Genomic DNA, 12,812 nt, shown 5'->3' with positions numbered 1-12,812 from the left:
GGGTTTAGTCCAAGTTAGAAATAACTAAAATTCAGAAACACTACTGTTTACAGTGACAGATAATGTTTACAAGCCAAAGAAGCAACCTGAAAATGAAATGCTGATTACCAATGGATGTGACATGCTGAAATATCAGCTCTAGCCTAGTATGCATACAGAACCTGAATATGCACAGTAGTGTTCCTTGGGATAACGTTACAGAATTTTAAATCACTTTTCTAGACTCTTGAAAGGTTTTACAAATGTAAAACCTTCATGGATTAAAAATTCAGAGTAGACAGAGTAATAATTGACTTTGACTGCAGTTTGAGGTGTCCTGTCAACAGTTTTACCACCATTACCATTACTTTTATAATGGTGGTCTATAGTAAAAATGCTCTTTTGGATCATAGTGGATGTTCGTCTGCAGTACCACAATAACCAATAGGAAAAAGTAGCAGCAGGTCTGAGTGGCGGCGCCATATCCAGCTCTCCTAATACATTCATGATCAGACCACACAGATTATTTCAGTGAGTAAAGTAAAACCTGTGTCACATCTCACTTCTCATAAGAAGTTGCTAAGTCTGGGTTTCAGTGAAGGTTTTAGTGTCACATTATAGAAGGCAGATATCAGTCCAACAAAGGTAGTGAGCTATATTTGTGAATGTCTATCAGGTATAGTGGTTATGCGCATGCGCGTGTGTGTGTGTGTTCCATCCACAGCATATGTCAGTGTGGCTGTAGCTCTCCCCTGAACCTCTGCTCAATGCAGCCAGTGTTGTGTTAAAGCACAGCGGACTCATTCATGAGGCTGTGCTGCAGTTTGTGTAAACAGTCCTCCTTCAGCTGGTCCTCCGGGAGCTGGAAGTGTGACTTTCTCTGTTGACGGATGGGAAGGAAACGAACAAGAGCATCGTTAGTTTTGGCTCATCATGCCTCTACTGCTCGCACTGCATACTGGTTAATGTTGGCCACTGATCAGCACCGGAAGGAACACAGGGATTAAACATGTTGATGTGTGATTATGTGGAGTTTGATCAAAGAACTGCTTTAGAGTTCATTCAGGTCAAGAGCTTCCCATAGAGGAGTAGTTCTGGTTATATGGCAACCACCAATCACCTGCTAAACATCAGCATGTTAGCATTGTCATTGTGACCATGTTAGCATAGCTGCTAGTATAGCTGTATATTTTAAGATTATTTTGTAGACAGTATGGTGACAGGAAATGAAGGGAGAGAGAGGGCTTCTGACATGCCGCAAAGGTCCCCAGCTGCCATCGAACCAGGGATGTTGCGGTTAAGTGGTATGCCCCCTTCATCTTGTTACTAACGTGCTTGATTTTGATTTTGCATACAGATTTTTTGGACATATTTTCAATAGGACTTAATGGAACAGTTTCACAGGTTGGGAAATATACTTGGTTACGACCCAGAGTCAAAAGAAGAGAACATTTTGTCTCTGCAAATCTCATGTGGACTCTGTTGAACAGGCCCAAATAAAATGTAATTTTTCAGTGATGTGTTTAAAAGTAGTTCACAATTTGCACATAATATATTTTCTAATATGCTACTGTATGAATCTATCTATCACTTTACTGCATACATTGGTAGAAAATTGAAGATGAAATTTGGAAACTGTCACTGCACCAACGCAATGTCAATATAGTATTCTGGTTGTTGAGTGGTTATTGAGGAAGGTCCTCTGTTGGAGCATCATTTTACATGATTTGGCCAATAACAGATTAGCATGAAAAAATGAAGTACATTAAATTGATAGAAGAGATGTCACCCTTAGGAGGACAGCAGGAGCCCGTCCTCCTCTGCTCTCCTCTCACCGCTTCACACACACTGTCCTTTCTCCTCTTCCCTGCACTGCATGTATTACTGTTGATCAGAATTTCAAAAATGGATCTTTTCCAAAGAAGAGAGAAAAATTATTTTATAAATGATTCTGAGATTTGGTAATGGTTTATATGAATTATATTTGTTATTATATTTGGTAATGGTTTTAAAATAGAGGAGAAGCAACCTCCTCTGCCTCTATGGACCAGCCTCCTCAGATCCAGATACATGCAGATTACTGTAGGTGTGAATGTGTGTGTGTCAGCACTGTGATAGACTGGAGGCCTGTCCAGGGTGTTTGACTCTGAATAGGGTAGGTGGTTTCTAGAATAGGTGGATAGATAGGTGGATAGAGGAATAATAAAAACAAAACATTGGTTTTCGGGAGATTCAGGGCTGTTTTATATTTACAACTCCTGGGTGGAGTAAATGTGGTGCAACATTTAAAAAAAATAAGATTGAAAAACGTTCCCAGGTTTGCACATTGCTGTAGAAACTGTAAGGATAGATAGGGAGAGAGATGGACACTGGAGACAGCCATGCTGAAACACAACAGCAGCAGAGGTATTTCACAGGTGGCTGTGAGAATCCTGAGAGTTGGCTGGACAAACAGTCAGATGCTGAATCAGACACAGTAAACCTTTCTGCTGCAGTGGATTTCTGCTGTCTAGTCTCTCACATAGACACTTTAAATCCACTCAGTGTGAAACTTTTTCATATCAAGCAAATAAAAAGGATTCCAATTGAGAACACCAAGACAAGTGAATGACAAGTGATTCTGGGAACACACAAATATGCAGGAGGTACAGTACTGCTATTGATATAGAGATATTGGAAGAATAATTATTGGCTTTTATGTCAGTCTTTCTTTATAACAGTGGTGTAAAGGAAGTATTCATATAAGAACAGAGCATGTGCTCTCGACAGGTGCAAACAGCATCTGAATTTGTGTAGAAATACTTTTTTACCCCACTAAGTTAATCGGTCACCTGACTGACCTGACACAATTTGCATCACATCATACATAACTTACTGTTTCCATTGAGGATATGTGTACATAAAAATTCAGAACTTGTCTTATACTCATCAGATTGAGACAGTACTGCTGTTGATTGTTTCTGTCCTTTTTTTTTCTCCCTTCATTGTTATTTTCCATATACATTTATATATATATATGTATATATACACACACACACACACATATATATATATTAATGGTCATATTCAACCATATTAAAAAATTGTGTGAAAAAACAGTTTCTTCCTTCTCTCTCTCGCTCTCTCTCTGTGTGTTTGCCTCTCTCAGCTGGTCCCAGTCCATCTGTCTCGCTGGTTGCTGTGGTTGTATACTCTCTCTAAACAAACCACAGTGTCTTGCTAATCCCTGACTTCTGCCTTACGTTACAGCCATCAATTTAAGACCTCCGGGCCTCCTAATTCACCATGCTGTGGGACACTGTCAAACACTCCTTCACCACACACATGGTTTCCAGTATTACGTTGTTCATGTGTGTGTGTTCCGCAGCATCTGTCAGACATGGCAACACATATGGCTGTCAGTGCTGCGCGTGTCACCCCAGTCCTGTGTAAGCGTCTGTCAAACACTTCCACACACATGGTTCTAAGTAGTGTATGAGGGGGATTGTGCTGCTGCTACTGTGCATGGCTGCTGTTGTACTGAGGGAGTGTGTGGGTGTCAGGGTTCCACTGGTCTGGCTTTCACAGTAAAAGTCTGATGCCTGTAGTAATATTTAGCATTCAAACTGATCGTTAAAGAGGCACTCCACAGATTTGACACCTCAAGACCAGTTTATTGGTCTTTGGGAGTACTATTCTGTGAAAACAGTTGTATAATGTCCTCTGTGGCTCTAGAGGGGCTTTGTCAAGAGAATAACTCCAATGATGTCATAGTGATGTCATCAGTCTGACCTTGGACTTGGAGGCTACAAATATGTGACTTGACTTGTACTAGGGATATCTCAGCCTCTGCAGGTCATACGGACAGACAAAGTAGTCGAGATTAATATCTAAACATACATTTGGGGAAATGATCAAACTGCTGCATTTATGGAGAGTTAATAATAATAAAGCATTGAATTTGTACAGCATTTTTCATTTGCAGTGAAACTCAAAGTGCCACAGCATTAAAAACATATAACATATACAGTAACATAAAGAAAATAACAAGAGTTAAGATTAAAAAAAAAAGCCTTTTTGAATAAAAAGGTTTTTAAGCTTGTTTTGAACAGAGAAAAAAAAAGAGTTGACGCGCATCAACATTTGGACAGTTGGCGTACACCAACCTATGATGCGCGTCAAAATGCAGCTGTTGTTGCTCATTTAGCTCATAGTTTAGTTCATGGCTCATTTGGTTCATTTAGAAAACAGTGGCCAAGACTAATGGGATTAAATGCATATGCCAAAAAAATGGTCATTGTTTTGTCTTTAAATGTTTTTTTTTTATTTCTTTTCCATTAACATAACAGGGTGCTCTAATTTGGCTAATACTGATAAGTACAATATACTGTTTTACATTAGACTTTAACTAGACTAACACAGAGGATCATTGTTATATTTCAACTATTCAGAGAGAGTTTAAAGCAAAAATGTGCAATGAAGGCTAGGAACACAAACAACGATGAAAGTGGGGATTAACTTCAGTTCTCTACTTTATATCACATTATATACCTGTCTAATCTAAATGCAGGTGTGCTGTTTGCAAAGCATTTTATATGAGCTTTTTTATTTCTAAAGCTTTAGTTGAAGAGTGAAATCTGTTTCTGTTTTTTATGAAATTTTTAGTATGAGTTACAGAAAATCACTCATCACCTACTTATATGGTCATTGTCAACATTGTTGTTGTGGATGTTATTTCACTGTAGATCACATTGATAAGAACATCAGCTTAATGCCTACATGTCAAACTGAACCTTTCACCTTTCTCAGTATCTAGAAATCACCTGTTTCTCTCCTTTGTTTTAGATGTCATCTCTCCTACACACTTCAACCCTTACTTCAGGCGGCTGACATTTGATGTGTCCTCCATGGAAAAGAACGCCTCCAACCTGGTGAAGGCTGAGCTCAGGATCTTCCGTCTTCAAAACCCTGGGGCTCGAGTGTCTGAGCAGCGCATTGAGCTATACCAGGTACACACACACTTTCCTCTGGGTTCTCTAAAATGATTTAAGAGTTACTATTGGGATCAATTCAGGCAAGGAAGGACAGTTGATTTACTTCTGAGTCATAATGAAATAAATAATAATATTTAGACATTATTTTCCCATTTTACACTGAAACAGTACAAGAAATGTCAATAAAACAACAGCATTTTATATAAACCTCCATCAGAGAAGTTACAGTGTTTTGGGCTTCCAGGGTTCTAGAAGTAAATGTCTGTTTATCAGTGTTAGGTGACTGACAGTTGGAGCACACCCACAAATTAGATGGGCATGAAACTCTTCTGGTTGAATTATCTGTTCAAAAGATGAACATTGTGAATATCTAATAAGGCACTCTTCATAAAGGCTTCATAAATTGGCTTTACTGATGATTCATTAATCATTTTAGGAACATTCTTTCATTCGTCAGCAAGATGTCCAAATTGACTCATCAACCACTTACCTTCTGGAAAACAGCTGCATGGCATCTGGACCATAATCCATTTATTAACAACTTATTAATATTTACAACTGCGGACTTGGTGGAATGTTGTAAATACTACAGACCCACCAGCATTTATCAGTGGATTACCCATATTTATAGCTGTAATAATAAAAAATAAAAGGGTTAGGGCTAAAAGAAATCATTGTTTTTATTGCCATTCAATCTGCTGAATTATTTTCTTAATAATTAAACAACAGAAAAAAGCTAAAGATCCCATTGGAGAAACTGAAACCAGAAAATGATTGGAGTGTTTTGCTTTAAAAATGACTTTTCAATTATATCAAAATTGGTACTAATTAATTTTCTGTTGATCAACAAATCAATTAATCCACTAATTGTTACATCTCTACAGAGGATAAAGAGACTTTTTACAACCTGGCAACCTGATTTGTGCCTCTGACTGGTTTCTTCTCCATAGCAATGGCAGCTGAGAAAAACAAATTGACAGCAACAATATAAACCTATAGGATGTATATTTTGCCAAGGATACTGCTGTTTCTATGTTGACAAACACAGATGAGATCATCAAAATGACAGAGCATTACTGTATATTTAGAAAAAAAATGTTTTGGTGTACAGGATACAGTAATTAGCATAAGCAGTGACAGACACACTTACTGTGGCTGCAGGCACCTACATAAACTCAAGCTTCATCAAATGCCAAAGAAAAGGCTTTGGTCAGCGTATTTGATTGGCAAGTAATCTTTAGGAAGGGCAGTATGCATGAATAACACAGCATTATGCAGCACCAGAAGAAAAAAAAAACTGGAGAAACGCCAGGGTCTGGAATACTAGAATAACAACTGTAATGCACATTCTAAATGTGAGTGTGGTACTGTTCACAAGGGTCCATGGATGATAATGGTGTTTTGAACACAGTAAAGAATTCAGGTTAGTGATTTGGCCCTGTAGTCACCCTGGGCTGTCTGTCTGTCAGCCTGTCTGCACCAGCCAGTTCAAATGCTATGTTTACATCCAGACAAGGAGATGACAGCTGGGCTAAACACAGCTCCAAACAGGGAGATTTTCTCACGCAAACACAGCGCCTGTAAATGTGTGAGGGAGGAAGGGACAGACCGGTACAAAGAGGGAGACCCGATAACATCGACCTCATACACATTCATCACACACACACACACACACTCACTTATTCATCTCTATACATAGCAAAACGTAACACCTCATCTAGAAATATTTCAGCCCCTGAGGTGGAGTTTGGACTCTGCTGTGATAAATATCCTGGAGATGTATCTATAGATCTTACAGCCAAATGACTCCTGAGACCTAAATGTGTGGTGCACAAGGTTTTTTTTTTCTTTTCTACATCAAGGTGAAGCACCATTTCTGACATAGTTCCACAAGGTAAAACTGTAAATAGTTACTGTAATGGTTTTAGTTTTAAATTAAAACATTAAATTATGAGATTACAAAATTCAGTACACACTTTGGTTAAGATAACTTTAAATTACATTAAATTTGTTGCAGTCGATCACTCATCATGAGCATACTGTGTGTATTTTACTACATTTTAATTCTACAAGTCACAGAATTCTGGTGACCTTGCTCAGGAGTTAGAGGTGTGCAGCCTGTCACTTGCAGCTCTTCATCTAACGGCTCACTGTGGCTGCACCTGACTGTTCCATTGGTCCCTGCAATATTTAAATCTGATTCACTAAAAATGATCATTGACTTGTTTTGTAGATGCATTATTGATGAACGATGGCTGTCAACGCTAACCTCTGTGACAAATACATTGTTTTCCTGTGGCTGCCTCACAATAAAAGCCACCCTGTGTTTCAATAGTTAAATGCTTTTGATGTGAAGCAACAGCAGTAGTAAATGTTGGGTTTGCATTAACAGTAACTTAATACACCTCTGATATGACAGGATTTACTACTACAAATACTACATACTACATACTACTACATGCGAAGTCCACCACTAACAATGAAGACTACTAGTATGTAGAAGGGTAATTACTGAATGTAAATACATCACAACGACTACAGAATGACTGCAGCAGAGAACATACCATAAATAGCATCAAATATGTTTTTTAATGAAATTTTGTGAAATGTATTAAATTTAAAGAGGGCTTTTGTGCTCCTTGTCAAAGATCTTTCAAACAGATATTTCCTCGTGTGGTGCTTTGATGATGGTGGTGGAGAGTTTCACTTCATAATCTCAAAACCTCCCATAAGTGTTCAGCTAGGTTAAGGATCTGACTGTTACGGTCATAGCATCTGACTAACTTCATTTTACTTCTCATCAAAGTGCTTTTTATCTTCAACTTCTACCTCTGATGTACTGTTTGTGACTGAGCTTCACTGTCCTCTATCAGGGTTACTACAGCGGCCCTAACAGGAGATCTCAGTGAAAGCAGCAGGAATAGTGTTTTACACATTAGGCAAGGTGAGCCAATGTAAACACATGGTTCTGAAGGACTGCAGAATAACAGAGGTCTGTCCAGCATCTGGTTCCGCTCTCACTGCTCCTCCCAGACCTGGCCAATCAATCAGAGAGAAAAGAGCAGGCTGCTAGACCTCAACTGATGGTTCAACCAACAGTCCTCCAAGGCTACTGTTGCCGCTTGTGTGCCTTCTGTGTTGATGTATTGTAAGTTATGTTATGACAGCAGGCATAGAAATGTAGAGGCATAGAATATTATTGAAATATTATCCAGGCATCTATTTAGAAACCTAGCATCATTAATATCTGCTTGAATTTGGACAACAGTGTAGTCCAAGCATTTTATAAAGTTGTCAGTCCTTTAAGATATAGATTTAGGTGGTGAATTCAATTATGAATACAATTATCAAACAAAATTAATTTCATTTGTAACTGGTGTTCTTAATTAGCACACAATATGAATTAATGGGACAGCAGGGGCAATGCCATGATGGGCCAATGGACGGCCTGGTGCAGCTGCACTGGCTGCACTGCCTACATTTACTGCCACTTAATGTGATGTTTTGTGATGCTGCAAAACTTCTGAGGGGGATTAAGTCAAGGTGGACGTTCAAAATCGCTTAGGGAGAAAGACAAGGTGGATGGCAAGAAATGTCTGAGTTTAACATTGCAAACTGCAGTTAGTATCATGTCTCCTACCAACATAACGTTTGAATTTTTTAACCATGATCACGTAAACCAATTAGTTTAAGTTGCCTAAACCTGACCAAACATTAACCAAAGAGATGCCATGGCTGATGCTTGTGTGAATTGTTTTTATAACGGTGATAAGTATTTTGGCAGGTACAGTAACACAACAACATCCTACCAATAGGGGTGCCAGATCAGAAAACACTCAATTACAAACAACCTATTGTGTCATCAAGGTTTGACGACTTGTTGGACAGGACTGTGGTCAATATAGCTTTGGGTATTCTACATCTTCTTACCAACTGAGACAGCTTCAAGACCATGAGAGAAACTTTTTTTAATCATCTTAGTGCAGTTATCTGTTATTTGTTTCACACATTCCTCTTGTGCCTCTCTATTGTCCACAGATTTTAGCACACAAAGACCTGACATCCCCAACACAGCGATATATTGACAGCAAGGTGGTACGAACACAGACGGAGGGGGAGTGGCTGTCCTTTGATGTGACAGAGGCGGTGAGTGAATGGCTGAACCACAGAGGTGAGTGCATGTTCCTCCTATGATGTCCTGTAACCCATTACTCATCACTTATTACATGTGCTACATTGTTACATCACCTTGTCATGACTTTTGTCTCTCCACAGACAGAAACAGTGGATTCAAGATCAGCCTGCACTGCCCATGCTGCACGTTTGTACCATCAAATAACTACATTATTCCCAACAAGAGTGAGGAGCTGGAGGCACGGTTTGCAGGTTATTTGATTCGAAAAATTGTTAGGGAATGTTAAAGGGTTAGTCTGGTGTTGTTCTATATTTTCTTATTGTCAGCAAATCTCATGAAAAGACCAAAACCAAAAACGTGTTAGTCCATCTCTCAGTAATGCTTTCTGACTTCCCTACCTCCCCAGCTCCAAGTCCATTGGTTTCTTCTGAAGATGTAAATCTCTAAAAATGACTCACAAATATATAGTTTCAAAAGGGCTCAGTCAATTCCTGAAACAGCTGATCACTGTAGTTTTTACAAAACATTACTCATGCTTTTGCCAATGCAGTTTGCCGCTGCAGCTGACAAGTTGGTGCCCCTGGTTTTGGACTTTATAAAGGAGTAAATAATCTTGGTGAGTGGCGCCACTGTCTGTGCACTCAAACAGCTGTCGGTTCAGAAACCAGGACAGAAGCCGAGTTTTCTTGTGTTTGCTGTCGGAACATGACCACTCAGTCAGGGGTCTGTTCACTGGATTTCAACTCACCATTATGCCGGGGTCTGAGCTAAGTATCTGCTGCTGAGCTGCTTGTACATCCTTCATTGCCAGTGGCATTGCATATTTTGGTTCAGTACAGACCGTGTTGTTTGCCATTTGCAGTAAACTATAAGGCTGCATAGTTTTATGCATGTTGCCTGTTTAGCTCCACTGCTGTGCTGTTGCTGTTCAGATTCATTTGTGAGGAGTATGAATTATTGGTGTTTATGGCTTCCACATGCTTGCAGGTGATGCTGTGCTGCCGACTCCTCAGTTTGCTGTTTGCTTTTGAAACTCTGTGTACTCTTTTGGATAGTATGCAATGTACTGTATGTGTATTCATTTGCATATAAGCATGTATTCACTTGCAATGTGAATTAATTTGCATAGGTATTAATCAATCAAACTCATGTAGCAGTTGAGCTCATTTCTTGTGATGTTGTCGGGCATGTGCTTCCCTTCTTGCTAATGTACAAGTGATGGCCATATTGGCTGAACTGGTTTTAGGCACATTTTCCCCAAGAGGTTGGAGTAATTTTGAGGGTTGTCTGTTAGCTCATGTATCCTATTTAGCTGATTACTAGAAGATACTTTACTTGACTTGGTTTATGGTTGTTCATATCATAATGAAATCTATAGACCCAGTTAAACTCTTGCTCATTGGTGATATGGGCAGCCTGGCTTGCATTAGCGCAACATGTGTTTCTCTTTATCATCCAGGTTAATTTCAGTTGCAGATATTTCTCTTGTATTAAGATATTATTAGTATCTCGTCGTATCTTCATAATTAATAATGACTTACATATCAGATGAGAAGGGCTTTGCCAGCATTCAAGAGAAATTGCCTGTTGGTTCACATTGGTTTGGTACATTTTAGTAAATTTGTTGGGGACTATTTTCAGCAGCAGATTAATCCACATTTGGTGGTCTGGTGAGTATTTCCAGCAGCAGAACAGTGTGTGTGGAAATGAGTCAAAATAAACTACAGTTAAACTAAACACAAATGTATTTTAATGGAGCTCTATGGCACAGATATAATAAGATATATCAGGCTTCGGACACACAAGTAAAACTTGTTAGTAGTAGTGATTAGGCTTGAGTCTACACATAGGATTTGTTGACAAAAAGAATTTAGAATGTTGCCAGGCTTATGCTCTCAGGGGTTAAAGTGTTTAATATTAGTGTTTTGAACTGACAGGTTTACTGGGGCTACATCAGAATGGCCTTTTTCTTTCTAATCAGCAGTCAAAACTCTTAGCTGTTCTATTAAGAATGAGTAAATGTTAGCTTGTTGGGTATTCTGTTTAAACCAGTAAATGTTTTTAGCCACACTACTGGTGTGGCTTGGTCAACTACTTTGGTCCAGACTGAAATATCTTAACAAATATTAGATTTCATTGACATTAAATTTTGTACAGACATTCATGGGTCCCAGAGGATTAATCTTAATAATGAATGAACTTCTGACTTACTATCTAACATCACCAGCAGGTTAAGCTATTCGGTTCTGATTAAAATATCTCAACAACTTTAGGATTCATTACCATGAAATTTAGTACATATTGAAGGTCTCCAGAGGATGCATCTTGATGACTTGAGTTGCCTTGATCCCTTGACATTTCCTCTTTCTGCCAGCAGGTCAAACTTTTCACATATCCAGTGAAGTATATGAAAATCTATATGATGAATTGGCACAAATTTTGTATAGACATACATGGTCCCCAGAGGATGAATTTTATTTGGCTTTTGTGATACCCTGATTTTACATCTATGATCATAATCGGATCAGAACTGTTATTTGTCCAATTCTTTGGTTCATGACCAAATACCTGCAAAACTAATGACATTCCCATCAGCCTCAGCTGAACTTTGTCTTCACTGCTAATAATATTGCTTATGCTAACAAAGCCACTCTGTCTAGCTGCAGTCTTACAGAGCCTCTAGCATGGCTGAAGAGTCTTAAGGCTTTCCAGAGAGGGATTCATGGTGTCGCACTCGATTGTACACATGAAAAATGACAAAAGTACTTTAGTGAATGATGAAATATTAGAGCTTGAGTTTAATTTCAAATCCTGCTTACAGTAGAAATTGTCAGACCTGGTCATGGTTTCCACATCCTGAAAAACACTTTGTTTGAAGCTTATTAATACCTATAGTCTTAAGAATCCGATATGATTAGATTATTATTAGATTAAATCAGATGTTTTGATCTGTTAACTCCTTTTGCCATTAACACCAATACTTACATGCAGTAACATGCCGCTGGTTGATCTCTCTGTCCTGTCTCCAGGTATTGATGACAGCTTCATCCGTGGTGGTGACCTGAAGGTATTTAAGAAGCGGCGGCACAGTGCTCGGGCTCCACACCTTCTCCTTATGCTGCTGCCTTCATACCGGCTGGAGTCCCAGTCCCAGCATAAGAACCATCGATCCAAGAGAGCCCTGGACGCTGCCTACTGCTCCAGGTACTGAGCTAGAATTAGACCAGACTCACACTCGTCCACATCACATACTTCAGCAGAAGAGGCCCAGAAATTAAGGTCTGCCTGAGGTGTCAGAAATCATGCTTAAATTTTCCTGTAATATGAGCTGTTAGTAGCTATTTTTATTTAGTGATAAGCAGCCAAAAGCTCCCCTAATGTTTGCACATAGGGTCTTATACTTTGGCTGTAAAGTCATATAGACAACAAAATCCAGTGACAGTGATTATGAGCTTTTCCGCCATGGCAACAGTTTGTTAGAATTTCTTGGATAGTGACGCATTGTCCTGCTATTTGCATTGAACTGACGTTAGTTGTGTTGACACAACACAAAGACACAGTCTGTGTCTATAGGCATAAAACTCTCCATGGAAAGCCATAGTAATGAAATTCCATTGTGTGGTAGCTGCTCCTTAAGGCAGAGTGAGGTAGGCTTCATTACAACTTTTATAGGCTGCTGAGTAAAATCTTCCCACAGAGTACTGGAAGAAATTCTCTACTCACAC

The 12,812-nt window shown here is 39.0% G+C and overlaps 1 protein-coding gene across 1 annotated transcript in view; it reads left to right on the top strand.

Moving 5' to 3' along the window:
- tgfb2 (transforming growth factor, beta 2) overlaps positions 1-12,812 on the top strand; it is a 56,718-nt gene that overhangs the window by 36,911 nt on the left and 6,995 nt on the right. Inside the window, exons 2-5 of the mRNA XM_044359154.1 lie at positions 4,804-4,967; positions 8,991-9,123; positions 9,228-9,338; positions 12,117-12,291. Of these exons, the coding sequence (XP_044215089.1) occupies positions 4,804-4,967; positions 8,991-9,123; positions 9,228-9,338; positions 12,117-12,291 (583 nt within the window). The remainder of the gene's footprint in view (positions 1-4,803; positions 4,968-8,990; positions 9,124-9,227; positions 9,339-12,116; positions 12,292-12,812) is intronic.

This window comes from Thunnus albacares, chromosome 8 (assembly GCF_914725855.1).
Source record: "Thunnus albacares chromosome 8, fThuAlb1.1, whole genome shotgun sequence".
NCBI classification, from domain to species: Eukaryota; Metazoa; Chordata; class Actinopteri; order Scombriformes; family Scombridae; genus Thunnus; species Thunnus albacares.
The sequence above is the reverse complement of the archived record's forward strand: the minus strand, read 5'-3'. Positions and strand labels throughout refer to the sequence as shown.